This window comes from Electrona antarctica (genome assembly GCF_951216825.1).
Source record: "Electrona antarctica genome assembly, chromosome: 17".
NCBI classification, from domain to species: Eukaryota; Metazoa; Chordata; class Actinopteri; order Myctophiformes; family Myctophidae; genus Electrona; species Electrona antarctica.
This window is the reverse complement of record NC_136798.1, coordinates 26,646,042-26,664,424: the sequence shown is the minus strand read 5'-3', so window position 1 is coordinate 26,664,424 and position 18,383 is coordinate 26,646,042. Positions and strand designations below refer to the sequence as shown.

Genomic DNA, 18,383 nt, shown 5'->3' with positions numbered 1-18,383 from the left:
GAGACATGTACTGTAGTCAAGATCAAGAGAGATCTAATCAAGGGGGGTTATTTTTGTCACTCACTCACACAGGTGGGACAAGGAGAGGAATGCTGGTGGGACATTACATGTTCCACAAAGACTGTGTTAATAATACAATAATAATCACACCAGAATAGGTACAAAAACCTCTTTATTCGGCTGACAACGTTTTGATCCTGTTGTGGGACTTCATCAGGTCATGTGAAGATCGAAATGCCTGCTAAAGGTAGAAGAGCAGGTATGGTAAAAAAAAAAAAAAAAACTCTTAATGGAATCTTTAGTAGCAATGGAGAATAATCGTTGAATACAATTAGCACAGAAGGCTGAAATATACATAAATTTCACTTATCTATGTACATTTGTACAAGTAACATTTTGAGCAGCTGTTCACAATTCTGTCAGATTGAATGCCGTTTGTGTTTTAATTTGTACTATACTGAATCCTGAGTGTTTTTCGCCTGAGGCTGGGTGACGAAGCCTCAGACTCTAAGCTTCCTGGCTATGGGGACAGACATTTAAGAAAAAACAATAGCCCGTCATGCAGGAGCCTCATATAAGCAAGCTGGTCCTCCTTCTAGGAACAAAGCGCCCTTGTGCCCAAAGCCACAAGCCGGCAAGATTCAGCCCGCCTCAATTTCCTCTTGGTGGCTATCACAACATAAATCTGCATCGGCTGACCTTGTAAACACGGCCATATACGCTGATGCAGCTGGGCTCTCTGACGTGACGTGGCATGTCCTTGGGAGGTGATACATGCTGCGGGGTGAAAGGTCGATGGGAGGGGAGGGGGAGGCCAGGGGAAACAGCGGGAGGGAACAGGAGGAGAGGGAGGCCAACAACAGTATGACCAGGTGGCGCGCTGTTTGACAGGAAATGGCTAAGGGTGGGGGGTGTGGCGGGGGTCTGGGCCACAGACATCCCATGAGACTGTACTCTGGCAGCCAGAGCCAGCGACCCACCGCTGGGCCCCGCCGCCGCAGAGAGCACACCACCATGTGGAGCATGAGGTCTGCCTGCTGCAGAAGCAGTGCTACGTAATGTTAAATACTTAACCCCTTAAGGGGGTTAAGGAGGCTCATTCTACAGATGCCTTCTTCTAAAGCAGTAGTATCTCACACTATCAAGGTTTTTTAAAAATGTTCAGAAATAGCAGTACAAGCATGTATATCTGCTATTTTTGAGTGGTGTAAACCACTCCTACAACTGGCTTTGTTAGTTTACGTGTCTGTCTGTTTGTCTGTCTGTCTGTTCGTACCAAAAAATGAGCATGGTTGCTATGGTCACCCAGTTCACACGGGTGTGATTTCATTACGTCAGACATTACGTCAGACCACAGCTGATCAGTCTATATAAGACACCACTCAGTTCACACGGGTGTGATTTTTTGAGTATCCAAGGCAAAAAAATCTAAATGACACAGATGCTTTCCTGGTTTTAATTGGTTAAGCCCAGGCTAATACAGGGATTCAACAACCAGGAATTTGCTTAATTGACCAAAACATTAAATTATCATCCAAGCCATAGTTGTGCATCAACAAACATAATTATGTGGAAGACTAGAGCATAACACAACAACATAATATTAGAAAAATACGCACACTTATGTGTGATGATGACTAACAGCACAGTAATCACGCACCAAAACACGCTGCAACCGCAACATCACCGGCTTGCTTCCAACGTCGCACATATCGCTGTTCGATTGAGTGTGTAACAGGGTTTAGACAGGAATAATAAGCCCTAACCACAGAGTGTACACTGCATAGCATTGCCGTCGGCTGTATTATCATGAATTAAGGCCCTACTTCATATTATTATTGTTTTACGTGGTCAAGTCTGTCTGTGGGTTTTGTAACTACTAACCAATGTTAGAATTAACAAGAGCTACACCACCAGGTTCTTTTCACCATTTCCTGAAAAGTAACGGTTCTGGACAACAAGGTTTCCACCCGACAGTGACGAAAGCGTCGGGGAGAGCAGTTAGTATACAGACCACCCCTCTCCTCCAGGTCAACTCAAAGTCACAGCAGGCCAATAAGAAAGCTGCAGACAGCCCCGCTAGGACAGAAATACCTTCTGCACACTTTAACCTACATAGCGTTTGCTGTTTAAGCCGGGCTAGGGTAGGAAATAACAGGTACCCGTGCATGGCGTTGACAGGCCGGCCTGTTGTTTGGGCGAGCTGAACTGGCGGTGCGAGAGGTGTGTAGCGTGTGTGTGCTACGATGCTGCTAACTCAAGGCAGACGAGTGAACTGGTGGGGGGTTTGACCGAAAGGAATGACTGATGGCATGTGAGAGCTCCAAGGAATGTTGGGAGTCGAAGGGGCGGGGAGGTGGGGAAGGGATGCAGGCCTGCACTGTACTAAGACTGTCTGCATGTGGTACGCTGTCCTAAATGAAAATTTCCAGACCGCTACATTATAATAAATCCTGTGTGTGTGTGAGTCTTTCATGGTAAGCAAAGTTAAATATCAAACCAGGCCTTCCTGCTTCAGTCAAAGCGGTAGCAGTCGCTTTATATATTCTATCGTTAAAAAATGAAAATTCTTCATTTCAGGAAGTACATCACGTCCCTCTTTCCCCACCGAATCACCCTCATCTTTTCCCCCCAGTATTCCCTATTGATTTATAGACTAATGATTTAAATACACAATCATAGAATAATTTATATACTAATGGTGTTTCCATATTATTATGATCAAAACTTTAATAAACAGTCTAGCAGTTAATTTTAATGTGGGTGAACCGGAGAGGGAAGCGGCATTGAATATCAAAAGTAAAGTAAAGTAATTCACAGCCAGGATGCTATATAGCCATAAGAGGGAGAAAACACGCGGAGTAGACATAGTGAGAAGTTGCACTTGTACGTCTATCTGGATGTGTGATTTATAATGTGTAACTTTGTCACATTTAAGCCTTGTGGCAGACACTCTTTCCCAACATCGTGCAATGTGCACAACATTTGAGTCGGTTCTGGCCTGGGTTCACTCATCACCCCAGAGTATGGGACGCTGTGTCCTAGGGTGTGTTAACACCATCCGAGTGGTTTCTCTGTTCACTCTTTCCCAGAGTATGGGATGGCCGTTGTGTCGCAGGGTGTGTTAACATCATTTGAGTGGGTTCTGGGTTCACTCATTCCCAGGGTGTGCAGTGCATCATGCGAGCGGGGTTATGGGTTCAGTGTCTTGCGGCTGCGCTCTGGTCAGACTCACCCCAGGATGTGGTCGCAGATGAGCCTGCAGTAGTCGCTGTGAGAACTGGTGATGAGCAGCAGGACCTTCCCGGCGCTCTTCATGCTGCGCAGCCAGCTCTTCACTGATTCGGAGCAGGGCTGCAGGTACCGGCCGGGGTCCCTCTTCACGCTGGGGAAGTAGGTCCCTGTGTCGTCTGTGGGAACGAGACACACAGGCAACATTATGTATAGGGTTAATTCATCTATAATCATGTTACATCATTTTCCAATGATTATTCGGTTGTCCAGTGTTTTTTATACATTTTTCAAACAAGGACAAAAAAAGACAGATAACACAAAATAATCTACAAGAAGTGATGTGCTATGAGCCTGTATATCTGCTATTCTTGAAATTGGGATGTAAACATTTTAAACTTTTATAAAACTAAAACTACATTAAAAAATATTTTACAGCCTCAGAATGTTTTTATTATGATAATATAATTATATTATATACATGTATTATTCTATATCATCTTGACTCTTATCGTATTGTAACTCCTTGTATCAATAGCCATGTCAGTTATATTTGGAAGAGACTAGATTTTAAGGCAGACAAATAGGGATCAAGCAATAGTGTTCCAAAAGAGAATTCCATTCTGCAAGCCTGAGTGAACTCACAATGATTCTAAAACGACAGGATGAGATTAGTTCTCAAATCGAACCCAAAACAGGCCTTCCGAGTGCACCAAAACGAATAATAAACAAAGGGTTTGTAGACATCAAAGGACACATGCTCTCCATTTTTCCATCTCCATCAACAAGATGTTAGAGAGAGTGAGTCAAGCGTGATCAATGGCGGTTCCAGGATATTTCCCATAAGCAGCTTTGCGTATGTTAAGGCAGTCATATGGTGGACAGGCCTACTGTAAGTGGATGCTGGCATATAGGATGTACGAGACAGAGTTCCACCACACCACATATAGGATGTACGAGACAGAGTTCCACCACACCACCAGACAGCCAGCCAAGTGCCTTTCATCACAGCAGAACCATACTGCAGAGCTCGGCATGCTCAAGCCGGAGTTAGACTTATTTGTGTGCCAGTGTGAGGCAAGAAAAATAGCAGCTCCACAAGCTCACGACGCTGCAACGAGTTGTGAGCTTGTAGATCTGCTATTGTTGTTGCCTGACAGTGACACCGGTACGCAATTTCTAACTCGGGGATGTAGGCCAACTCTGGAAGATCTATCAACTCTGGTTCACCATGTGGTGGAAAGGCACAAAACACCATAAACAATGAGACTCACATCTCTCGGGAAACACAAGATCCAGTGTTCACCACAACACAAGAAAAACCTAGAATCATATTCCAGGAGCATGCATGCTTCAATTTCTCCATCTCAACTTTTGACTTGTTTTTTCTGTAAAGTCACTTACAAAAAAATGATTGGTAGTTGCTGGTCGATGTTTTTTTGGGGCTTGATTCTAAAGTGTACAGTAGTTGCTTATTTGGGCTTGCTTCCACATTTCTTTACATCAAGGAACCCCAGATTAATATGTAATTGTCCACAGACATCCATCTGAACATATTTTGTGCCTTTTTTTATTAAAATGTTTAAAAAATATTCAAAATATATCGATTTATTCTCAATGTGTTTTTAAATAACAGATGTACAACCTCGCAATGTGTCGCTGTGAGCTTGTAGATCAGCAATTTTTGTGGTCGTTTTCATAGACCTGACCTGGCAAAACTGACAACACAGCAAGAGAAAAGAGGAACTTATGCACACACAAACACAAAGACTTATGGGTTATAAGAAAAAGGTGGATAAAGAAAAGGATTGCAAACTCTGAAAAACGTTATATATTTAGATACAATAATTTATTTAGAGTATCGTCTTCACATAATGGGGAAGCACCACTATACTCTGCATTCTACACTGCCCATCGGTAGATATAACACACTGGCCGTTGCACCCATGGAGTACAGCTGACGCTCAAGTGATACCGTCAGTTTGTTGATAACAGACCGACAAATATGTAAATATTAACATTAACACGGCTAGCAATGCATCATGGCATTGCAAGACCCGAGATTCAAAGCCGGATCTCCCGCATGGAAACCAAGCATCTACCGCTCGGTCAAGAGGGAACCCCCCGCCTTGACCACAGTTGATATTAGGCTTTTGGGCTTCAAGCTGAGCTACTCTGCTACGAGAAACCTGATCCGGGTCACGACACCAATATAACACCCAAGTTTCGAACCTGGTTCTCCCGGGTGGGAAACCAAACATCTACCACTAAGCCAACAGTGAATCCATCCTTGGCCAGGGGAGATAATATTATACTTTTGAGCTTCAGGTTGAGCTGCTCTTCTACACAAGGGAATATAAAAGCTACTATAGATTTTTACACCGACTATCTAAAAAGACACAATTTGGGTGGGAAATCTGGGACCTGGGGGTCAAGTATGTGTACCCCATAAGTATTATTTCCTCTGTTTTCCTTCACCCCCTGCTGAGTCTCAGAAATCTGTCTGTAGGGACAGTATAGGGGGTAAAGGGCACCTTGGGGTCATGAATCCCACTTCCGCAGCACTGGAGATGGGTTGCCCGCGCATATATCTATTCTACGTCCGAGCATAGACATGGTAACGCGCCGCCTGCCTCTGATTGGCCTACCGACACTGCCCGTCTTGCCTGTCCTCCGAGATGCAAGGGTACTCCGTGGTGGGAAATAGGAAAAAGTACAAGAGAATGGCAACACGCAACAGTAACTTGTAACTTTTGTAGAAGAGGCAAACTAATATTGTTTGTGCCGTTTGCTTTGATTGAATAATTGATTGAACACTTATGTACTATGATTTGATTTGGCTGTTATAAATGAAAGTGTTAGTGTATAGTAAACTATACTAAAAAAGATAAAGATCAAGGGAAAAGAGACCTTTTTACAGTACAATAATGTTTAAAGTTTACACATGTATACAAATAAACAGGCCAACAGCATAAACAATATTAGTTTGCCTCTTCTACAAAAATAAAAGTTACTGTCGCGCGTGCCAAGCTCTTGTATTATATCGTACTTGTATTATTTATTTCCCACCACGGAGAGTAACCTCGCGGCAGACTATCCAGCATGTATCTTCCACCTCGGAGGAAACTCTGGTAAGGCTGGCAGTGTCTGTAGGCCAATCAGAGGCAGGCCGGGCGTTACCATGTCTATGCTCGGACGTAGAAAAGATATACGCGTTGCCCGCTCTTCAAAGGCCTCCTCAAGCTGCTTTTTCCTACATCCTGTGAGACAGAGCCTCACAAAGCACTGCAGCAAGCAGCCCAGACTGACTGCATGGAGCTATATATGGTGCACGTCAGATCTTTGTTACACAACCCCCAGTTCATCACAGAACATGCCTCTTGGGCTGATGTTCCCAGCAATGCTTCGTGAATCTGAAAAACCTATGACAAATCTGTGTGTGTGTGTGTGTGTGTGTGTGTGTGTGTGTGTGTGTGTGTGTGTGTGTGTGTGTGTGTGTGTGTGTGTGTGTGTGTGTGTGCGCGTTGTGCTGCATACTGCATACTGTGTGAATATAAAAGAATAAAAGTGCCTTAAACCAAATGACATGTCCGTGAGTGCTGTTATTCTCTCCTTAGAGAATTTCTTGTAAAGGAGGATGATTGGGACCAACGGTTATCGAGGACAACAAATCTCTGCATCTGTCTGTGTCCCATTTAATGGCCATATACTGTAGTGTAGATTGATCTCTGTATCTCTCTGTCTGTCTCTTTTATGCCCATGTATGGAGATCACTGATGTCATCTATGACAGCGGATATTTCATAATCAGACGGGCATGCATTCCCAGAGCGCATCGGTCTAGAAATCCAAATGAACAAAGCCAGTTGATGCTTCCATGGGATTTTGAATCACAATACAGCTGCTATTTTGTGATTATTATGGGGAAATTGTGTGACAATTGATGAAATGCTGAAAGGTGTCAATGTGTGAAGAATTTGCATGCAAGGCAAGGTGCTACCACTTTATTACTCTTGATTTGACATTTTTGGGCTCCTCATTTAAATTCCCCCATAATACATTCTCTTCCACTAAGTGATTACAAAAATCATTGGCTTCTCAGCACTTCTGATGATGAGATGCACAGACTGAATATTAAACAGGCCCCTGGTATCCAAGGATGCCAGAGATGAACCTCTGCCCCAAGTTTTTCCCATTGGCCTGTTATAGCACCACCAGGAGGCCGCTTTATGCTAAACACATTTTTTGACAGTACACCTACAGATTTTGTCCAAACTTCACACAAATTGGTACACACTCTTTTTAAAGCCATTACACGAAACGGGTCTTTCAGATAATTCAGACTCCGTCCTGATTGGCTACGATTGGCTTCCAAAGTTCGCAGGACTGCTCCGTTTCCAACAAAATGACGCAAATCATGAACACATTGATTTCCGTGACCTTTTGCGCGCACATTCCCAATAGGCAGAGGAAGAAATGCCGCTTGAAAATGTTCAACTCAGCGTCATGGTGGCGCTATAACTGGCCCATTCGTGTTTTTACCTATAACTGCACCGATCTGTGTAAAACCTTGTATGCACACTCCTTAGAGGCTTTTAGAGGCCAAGGAAAATCTTTGCCTGGGATTTTTCACATCTACTCTTTATAGCGCCACCAGGAGGCCGTCATATGTAAAACACATTTTATTATAGTACTCCTTTTATCCAAATTTCACGCAAATTGGTACACATGATCTCTATAGTCTTATGATCACGACGGGTTTGTTCTCATATTCCATCCTGATTGGCTAAGATTGGCTTCAAATGTTTTCAGGAATGGCCCGTTTTGTACAAAGTGCCGCAAATCATCAACGCAGTGTCTGATTGTGGGGAAACTGTGCACGCATATTCCCACTAGGCTGAGGAAGAAATGCCACTTGACATTTTCAAAATCAGCCTGATTGTGGTGCTATAAAAGGCCCAGTCGCGTCTTTACATCATCACCCTCCTCACAGAAGGAGAGGGAGGAGATAGAAAGAGAGAAATAAGACAAGGAGGATAGAGGGAGAAAGAAACCTTCTGAAAGATGCAGAGAAAGAGAGATTCAGAAAGTCAGACAAAGATTGAAACTGACCGATATAAAAATAGACAGATAACTGTATGTTGTCTCCTTTAAGAGCTGGAGTTCTGTTCAGAGACCTCTCCTGATCCGAGATCATGGACTCTAGTCCTGCTACTCATCCGAAACACACTGTGTAATTACAGTTCATCTTTACAGCTGCAATCCATAACTTTTATGTTCTACTTGGGATTCGATCTCCAGTCTTCCACACACGAGACCACATATCTACCCCTCAGTGAAATCCACACTTGTCCGGGGGCGATATTAAGATTATGACATTCAGACAGTACTACTCGTCAGTCAGTAACTGTCCTACTAGCAGGGTCTACATTTCTCAATCGAAGTGTAGGGAGACCACTTCCAACTCCTAATGGGCTAGTTATATTGGATTAACAAACTCTACCATACAGACTGGTTAGTAACATTTTATTTGTTAAAATCTTTCTCCCAATATATCATCTTTCTTTATGAAAGATGATATATTTTATAATGATGATAATGATTTTATGCATACACCTGGCAGCAGAAAAGCCTTGGAAAGCTATCATACTGTTCCTCATAGGCAGGCATTCACATACTGTAGTCTGAGAATGAGAATGTGAAACATTTGAGCATGCTGCCCTCATGTGGTACAGTGAGTAAGTTACGTGAGGTAGGAAACAAAGATATGGCTTCCTCTGACAGTACTGCATTCTTACCAGCAGATGACGGCAAACACAAGGACAAATAAACACAGGTTCAAAAGTGGGATTCTGATTTAATCCAAAGCAACGAGTAAGCAGTTGAAAAGGTTCAAAAGTTAGGGGATGAAAGGGATGGTTTTCTAAATGTCCAGGGCTTACATTCAAACTTGCACTCTCCACAGGTCATTTCAAGTCAAGTTAACCACTTAAAAGATTTCACCCATTTTCTACCTATCTTCATATGGTAATGCTCATTATAATAATGGTACCATTTCTGTCTACTTTGTGTCTCAGAGTAGGGCTTTGGACCGTTCAGAGACGCACCTACCAGTGACATCATCGATGGGGAATCCAAGTTAATAGAATCTGCCGGCTTTATATTCCTTGAAAGTTAGCATGCTTTAATGGAAGCCATTATTCTCACGTTGATTTTTAATGTTTTTAACTGCCTAACGATGAAGTCACTGGTAGGTGGGTTTCCACATCTCTCCTATGAGACAGAGTAGAAAAAAAGAGCAGTGAGGACCAATTATATGAAGGTAGGTTGAAAATGGGTGAAGATGTTTAAGCTGTATTCAACCATTTTCAAAAAATAGCCGATCTACAAACTCACAATGCAGCAAAAGTGATGTGGCCTTGTGGTTAGAGTGTCCGCCCTGAAACTGGGAGGTTGGGGGTTCGATCCCCGGCCGGGTCATACCAAAGACTGTAAAAATGGGACCCAATGCCTCCCTGCTTGGCACTCAGCATCAATAGGTTGGAGAGATCAGGGCTGAACTATAACGCTAAAACTATGATCTTAAATATGTCTGTAAACTATTGCAGTGGTCCAAAGACATATATGAGACTACTCCTCAAGACTACCCTCGAGTTAAGCGTGCCTTTTCTTGACGGACCTGATCAACAGAGAAGCATAGACTAACGCCGTCAAGAATAAAGCAAAGTTACTTGATGAAGTTACTGATGAATTGAAAATGGAGGATCCCAATGCAAAAGGCCGTAGTGCTATTTTGGGTCTTAGCAGACCTTGTATTGAACTGTGCTTGAACTGTACCAACCATCCAACCATCTTCAACTGTAGTCGGTTCGCAGGGACAACAAATCCACCAGAGGGCTCCAGCAACTTCATTCTGCGGGGCCCCCCGAATCATAATTCCTCCATCTCATCCTTCTTCTGCCCGGGGGTCTCCTTCCAGTGGGGCGTGCATCGAGGACCTCCCTAGGGAGACGCTCGAGAGGCATCCTAACCAGATGCCCGAACCACCTAAGCTGACTCCTTTCCAAGTGAAGAAGCAGCAACTCTACTCCGAGTCTCTCTTACGTGACTGAACTTCTCACGCTATCTCTAAGGGAGATGCCAGCCACCCGTCTGAGAAAACTAATTTCAGCCGCTTGGACCCACACTCCATGACTGTAGGTGAGAGTAGGAAGGAACGCTTTCCTGTACATTGTTCTACAAACTGTTAATAACATTTTTAATCAATCAATCAATCAATCAATCAATCAATCAATCACTTGATTCGGCAGCAAAGTAAATACAGTTTTATGGTCTACCTTTCATTGGTGTGTGTGAACTGTGATGAACAATGTTTCAAACATTATATTCCCAAAAATCTATATCCACTGAACACGTATATGCACTTGTATTGAGCCGCATTCACCGGATGCGGATGGCATCCACCATCCAACATAATTCTACCCTCCCCCTAATGACTACTAGAAGGCAGCGAGCGCTCTGTGGATTTGGTATCCTGGATCAGCACCAGGATACCCATATGCGCGTGCGTCCCATAGGGTCCCATTAAAAGTAGGATCGTCTTTGGCTGTTATCTCTGAAAAATGCGACGCTGTCCGCTGTGATGATGATCCATCTGAGGTTCAGATGTGATTTGTGATTTTTTTTTATCACATCGCGATCGATGCTAATGCTAACATTAGCCTTTTCTTTTTCTCTCAGTCTGAGAGGCTGGGAGACCGGATGTAAATGAGTAGTAATCCAGTCATGTCTGTTGGCTGAAGCTAATTACCTCCAATGACCACTAGGCGGCAGTCAGTGCAGTTAGCGGCAGAATTAAAAATAATAAGCGAATATAACCAATTGTAGATCGTCTATTTGCGCTGTGCAACATGCTTCCATAAAAGACAAGCTGGCTTCTATGCAATCCTAACCACTAAGGTATACTATTGGACCAACATGTCAATTATTTTAAAATATAGTGGGCAATCTGGGCATTCTAAATCAACTGAGATGTTTCAATATTTCCACAGAAATGGAAACTAAATCAGTTATGCAATATACATAATTAATTAATTGGGCAGCCTCATTAGAGACCCAGGCCAACATTATAGAAAATTGTGAAAAAAATCTCACTTGAAAGGGGTAAAAATACAGTATAAGAATCAAACAAGAATCAAGAGGGTGTACTTGCATGTGTGGCGCGTGCGCGTGCGTGTGCGCGTGCGCGTGCGTGTGCGTGTCAAAACATTTTCACATACAATGACATTCCCAGAATAGGGAAGGCCAGGTTGACAGTGGTTAAGTGCCACAGTGATTTTCAACTCAGTGGCTTGCCAGTTACAGGGAGGAAAGGGCCTGGTCGCCTGGCATGCGGGCTAGCTGGACGCTTGCCCAGCCTGTGAGAACAAACGTCGACCCAACACAGCCAATCTCACACACATCAAAGAGGCCCTGACAGGAAAACACAAATCAACAGTTGCAGTTGCAAATTAGGGCAGAGCACGGGAGCGTTTCACAAACAGCCACACCAAACCAGCACATTCATTTTCACCCAGCTCATCAGGGGGACATATACAGGTCGTCAAAACAGAAGCAAACAAAAGCTATGTGTGTTTATGACATTCCTAATTATGGTTAATCAGCTAAAATGATCTCATAAGTAACATGAAGCGGATCTTAAAAGGAACACTATAATTGCGTTTTCTCTCCAGACAAACTGTTGCGAGTGTGGGCTATTTTTCCATGCACCTGTGTGAACCATGTGTGAGAAGACAGCCATCAGAGAGAGAGAGCCATCACGCCTGTGGATTTGTCATTTTTAGCCAACTGGCCACAAAATGCGACGTGTCCCGTATGTCACGTTTTTTTTTAAAATGTCGTTGGTCGATGACAGACGTGGAGAGTCTTCATTTTGGTGGCTAGTGAAAACAATAATGCTATGGTTCGATAAAACCCTATATGGACGGGGAGCATTTTAATAGACTGGCTCACCCGAGCCTCTTCCTATAGCATTGTGTTTAGTGTCAACATGTAGTGAAGCAATAAAGATTTACGTGGGATAGTGGCTTTTATAGCTTTTTGCTCGGGTTATGTCACAAGGACACAGTATGTTCTTTTTGCTTTGCTTGTTTCAATGTAGCATCAACATCATACTGTACTCAATGTGACCATGGTACTGCTCCTTCTTTTGTGTGTGTGTGTGTGTGTGTGTGTGTGTGTGGGGGGGGGGGGGGGGGACTATCCACCACTAAGTTGAGGCACCAGTAGGAATCAGATATTACTCAATTATAAACCAGACACAGTTTCTTGAGCCTTTCAAGTCAGGTGTCTCAACCATAACTACACACCCATAAGCATCTGGTTCTGTCCAAAGAAAATACTTGTGCTGTTTCATACCATATACACACCAACATTGCTTAAGAGTAAAGGGACAGTGAGATACAAAGAGAACAATGGATGCACAGAAAGAAAGGTATGGTGGTTTTGGTGCACACACACACATACAGTCTGTGTGACAGACACTGACGCCAGTTGCATAGTCACTATCCCGTTAGCTAAAGTGAGGACATTGCAATCTGTCATTATATAAAAACCATCGCTATATTTAGCCGAGATATCTTAGGAAAAGGAGAGTTGGGAGGATCTGTACTTCAGGATCTGATCCCAAGCGTAGCATATCTTTAAAGTGATGTTGAACTACAGTAGAACCTTGGGCTGTGCAGCTACCTGGCCATGATATACTACTGTAAGTTCAAAAGTTGTCAATTATCTTCATCTGTTGATCCCGTCCCGTGCTCCATGTGAAAGGAGCGGAGAATCTCGTACATTGAGACCTGAGACCAGATTCTACAAATATTTTCTAAATCTATATCAGTGGTTCTCAAACGATTTCATGTCAAGGACCCCAAACATTATATGAAATTGGCCACCGACCCCCATAGGAAAATATTTTGTTCCTGGGACCCACCAGAAGCAAAGGTATGAGTTAAAAACATTCACTGTGAAAGAATATATTCAAAGATTGCGCCACATTTCAAGATTAAAAAAAAATAGCAGATCTACAAGCTCATAGTGCGGCACAGAGTGCCGCTGCCACGCTATGAGCTTGTAGATCTGCTATTTTTCAATAGCCTTCAATAGCTAGTATTTATAAAGTATAAAATAATGGTTAAAGTGGTTAAAAGCTAAAGTGACACAGATGCGTTCCAGGTCAAAGGGTTAAAAATCACACTTTTAGTGCATAGATGCAAACGATGCAGATTCTGCCAATATCTCTAATGTCAATGTAAACACAACACACAAGTAACGGTGATGATGATGCTCACATACTGTATGTTTACCAGTAGGTGAAATGGGCAAAACTAAATTAATATGGGACTATTGTTTTCTAGTACATTGGAACAATCTGCTTTGTGTTCATTTAGTTGCTAAAAGTGTAATACCTGTTTTTGCTATGCATGAGAGTAAATGGAGAGAGATTCCAGCTCAACACCGCTCAATCTGCACTACTGTACCTTCTCCAAGTATCATACCATTATTGGAAAGTTGTATTAAAACAACTGTCGAAAGTATACAAATAGCTTTGGAAGGTAAAAATAGTCGTGCCATTAAGTCAGATTAAAGATTATAGTTTATTACTGTGTAGCACTTCATGCATCACAGTTAAATTGGGCTTCCTTATTTAAATGCATTTGCCTTTAAGTCCTCAAATTGTAACTAACAAGGCTGAAATGTGCTGACTCGTGGGGTAACAATGAAAAAAAACTGTGGCAAGTCAAGCCAGGTTTGTTTAATCATAGGGGGGCGTGGCACTTATGGCAATAAATCACACTTCTGTCTCAAGATGCAATCTCCGCAAACAATGGCTTACCATCTGCCACGGGGGCAAGCTGGGCTCAGAGTTTATCTGCATCTGCAGGAGTCGTGGCAGTGGATGTACACTACACTACGGCCTGTGGGATGTGAGGAATTCATTTCCCACATTTCACAAGCTGAAAATATACGTGTATATGCACTAAGGAGTGCATACCTCTCAATCAAGGAACCTCAACACTGCCAAAACTCAACTGTGTATGGTCAGAATTTTCAATAAAGATCGTCTTTCTTATACCTGTGGTGTGCGGACTCCATCCAATACCTACTGAAGTTTTAGCCCAGCACCCAGCCTGTCGATGTGCGTATTCTACGTCCGCTCATGGATAGAAGAGTCACATATACATTATTATGTGCTGTACTACAGACAGGTGACGAATTAAATAACTGAGAGGAGAAACAGAACGACTGCATCTGCTACCATACAACACTTGAACACTGAACTGACTAGTGTTTCAATAGGAACACTTGACATCTGTATTTAGATCTATGGGAAAGCAATTAGGGTCGGAGATTGTGTACTGTCAAGCAAGAACAGTACATCAACAACTACATAGAGAGGGATATTATAGTAGGGTTGGAGAGCATAAACCCCTCATTACAAAGATGAATGCACTTTTGAGTTCATGGTGTACAGACCATAGCCACTGGTCTGTGGAAAAACGTGAGATGGTCAGATGAGTCATCCTTTACCATATTCTTAGTACATGAGTGCATGCATGTGTGGCGTCCACCAAGAAAACGACACAAATGCTTGACCCCTACTGTATGGGTTATGCTGTGGGGACATTTCCCTGCCAGGATTTGGGTCCACTTAGTGGGAAGGATCCCTGCAAATCAATACAAAGTCAAGTTTCTACCCTGATGGGAGTGGTGCAGTGGTCTCATCCTGATGGGCTCCATCCACAGGGCATAATAGGTCATTGGATGGTTTGATGAGTATGAAATATAATATGGCCTTCGCTGTCACCAGATCTCAACCCAATTTTACACCTTCATTATACTGGGAGGTTTTATACATGCATGATGACAGCACTCTCTACTACCATCATCAAAACAACAGGGAATATCTTGTTAGAATGGTGTTTTATCAGAGCCTTGTGCAATTTATGTCAAGGCACAATGAAACTGTTCTGGTGGCCCCTGGCCCAACACAAACAAGTCTTTTGTCACCCGTTGATGGGTATGTATGTATGTATGTATGTATGTATGTATGTATGTATGTATGTATGTATGTATGTATGTATATTTTAAATATAACAACCTCACAAATTAAGTACTTTGCCTCACACCCACAGTGAGAGTGCGGGTGCACTATTAAAGTTTCATTAAGTAGGGGTAGTAACCGCAGCTGGTGGCACTAACTTGAATTGAACCGTCCTTGTTTAACAGCTACTTTCATTTGAGTACAAATGTTGCACACTTTGCAAGTATTGTTTTAGATATCACAATCCTTTCAACGCCTCATCCCTCATGATTACAAATGTTTTAAGTCAGAGAAAGATAGACAGTTGTAAAAAGTAGTGTTTCAAGTCAACATTACCATTCAGGTATATATTGTATATGGGTGTTTTAGTTGACTTTTCTTGCTTTAATAGTTATTTGTTTCGTTTTGTAATGTGTCTTTGAGTAGGCTATCTATATTAGAGCTCGATAAGATTGACGTATTATTATTATTACATTATTTTTTACAGTGGAGGTTGGACTTCCACATACTGGTCCTGCTATTCACAGCCCTCCATGTGAGCATTTCCTTCCTATCTAAAGTCTTGCTCTTGCTCTCAGTTCACCCCAGCCATGAGCCCAGAAGGTATTAGAAGTTAGAACTTAAGTCATCATGACTTATTTCCGCACAGTGCCTCCTGTTGTAGTTAGAGGTGGAAGGTCCTGGAGGATGTTGTAGACTGTGATAATAACCATGGTTTTCTTGGCATTTAGCCCAAGACCAACCTCGGCACACTCTGGTCAAGAGCTCCTGTGCCTGCTCCACATGGTCAGATAGCAAGCAGATGTCAACCACAAACTCATGTGAAAAATTACCCTCTGAAAATAGCAGATTGCGATGCAACGCGCTGTGAGCATTATGTAGATCGGCTATTTGCGACAAAGTATAAATGGGACTTGATTTTCAATGAGAGGGAAGTAGGGAGCAATAACCGGCAGCATGGCAAGCGGGGCAGTAAACAGGTTTATTACCGTTAAAGTATCTTCTTCATGCTGGCCTCACACACCACTGCCCAGTACCCACCAGTCTGCCTCACACACCACTGCCCAGTACCCAGTGCCTCACACACCACTGCCCAGTACCCAGTGCCTCACACACCACTGCCCAGTACCCAGTGCCCACCAGTCTGCCTCACACACCACTGCCCAGTACCCAGTGCCCACCAGTCTGCCTCACACACCACTGCCCAGTACCCAGTGCCCACCAGTCTGCCTCACACACCACTGCCCAGTACCCAGTGCCCACCAGTCTGCCTCACACACCACTGCCCAGTACCCAGTGCCCACCAGTCTGCCTCACACACCACTGCCCAGTACCCAGTGCCCACCAGTCTGCTCACCAGTTGAATCATCGTTAACTTTACACACTATACAGTTGTGGGCATATTCATGACAAAATTGAGCCATCAGTGGCAGACGGCATAACAATGTTCCGTTTGTTACAGGACTATTAAAAATGCAGAATGCATTACTTGCACTCTGTGATTTCATTCATAGAACTTTATAAGCAATTATAATGTAGTTCCGTGGACATTTTATGAGAGTGCCTTTGCGTGGCAAAATGGTGTGAGAAGGGGTGTATTGTTAAACGTTGTCTACATGATACATTTAGAAATCCTTGTGTAGCTCAGGAGGGAGACGGTCAGGATTATGAGTTCCACTTCCACTGGTTCCACTTCCACTGAGGCCACCAAACAACACCCACGCAATTCCTCATCTATTCCTATCCTTTTTATTTTGGCTTCCCTCATCTCAAAGACCGGATAGTAATTGAATATCGTGTCTAAAAAGGTGCTGTAAGAGCAGTTACAGTTCACCACAAAATTGAGCCCTATGCCTGTCAACTATCAACCTTTAGTGATGATGACAGTGCTGTCTTTAACTCTGTCGATTCGAATGTGACTTTGACAGACAGTGTGCAGCCCTGGCGGCATCATTGTAATACTGCTTTGTATTATTTAATCAAAAATGTGCTCACTTCCTTAACCCATTTTGACCTGCGATAAGATTCTAAAAATGTCTTCTACATCCTGACAGTTTTCTGAAAAAGCTATGTTTCTATGTCAGTGGTTCTTCGATTTTTCAAAAAATAGCAGACCTACAAGCTCGTAGCGCGCCACTCGGTGGCGCGCTATGACCCAGTACCCAGTGCCCACCAGTCTGCCTCACACACCACTGCCCAGTACCCAGTGCCCACCAGTCTGCCTCACACACCACTGCCCAGTACCCAGTGCCCACCAGTCTGCCTCACACACCACTGCCCAGTACCCAGTGCCCACCAGTCTGCTCACCAGTTGAATCATCGTTAACTTTACACACTATACAGTTGTGGGCATATTCATGACAAAATTGAGCCATCAGTGGCAGACGGCATAACAATGTTCCGTTTGTTACAGGACTATTAAAAATGCAGAATGCATTACTTGCACTCTGTGATTTCATTCATAGAACTTTATAAGCAATTATAATGTAGTTCCGTGGACATTTTATGAGAGTGCCTTTGCGTGGCAAAATGGTGTGAGAAGGGGTGTATTGTTAAACGTTGTCTACATGATACATTTAGAAATCCTTGTGTAGCTCAGGAGGGAGACGGTCAGGATTATGAGTTCCACTTCCACTGGTTCCACTTCCACTGAGGCCACCAAACAACACCCACGCAATTCCTCATCTATTCCTATCCTTTTTATTTTGGCTTCCCTCATCTCAAAGACCGGATAGTAATTGAATATCGTGTCTAAAAAGGTGCTGTAAGAGCAGTTACAGTTCACCACAAAATTGAGCCCTATGCCTGTCAACTATCAACCTTTAGTGATGATGACAGTGCTGTCTTTAAAAAAACAAACGTGATTTAATAAAACCAGCTGAAGCATCAGAACAGAAGTGGTTCTGGGCTGTTTTGTACTGGGCAGTATGTACTCCAACTGTTATTGTTGCGTGCAAAACAGAAGCTTAGCTTATCTAAGCGCAAACACAGATCAAGGCGCAAACACAAATCAGGACATAATTTAGAACGACAGACATAACAGTGTACATACC

At 43.1% G+C, this 18,383-nt stretch overlaps 1 protein-coding gene across 1 annotated transcript in view; it reads right to left on the bottom strand.

Moving 5' to 3' along the window:
• Window positions 1–18,383, bottom strand: part of nt5dc1 (5'-nucleotidase domain containing 1) — a 76,619-nt gene that overhangs the window by 27,050 nt on the left and 31,186 nt on the right. The window contains exon 7 of the mRNA XM_079525358.1: window positions 3,236–3,410. Within this exon, the coding sequence (XP_079381484.1) occupies window positions 3,236–3,410 (175 nt within the window). The remainder of the gene's footprint in view (window positions 1–3,235; window positions 3,411–18,383) is intronic.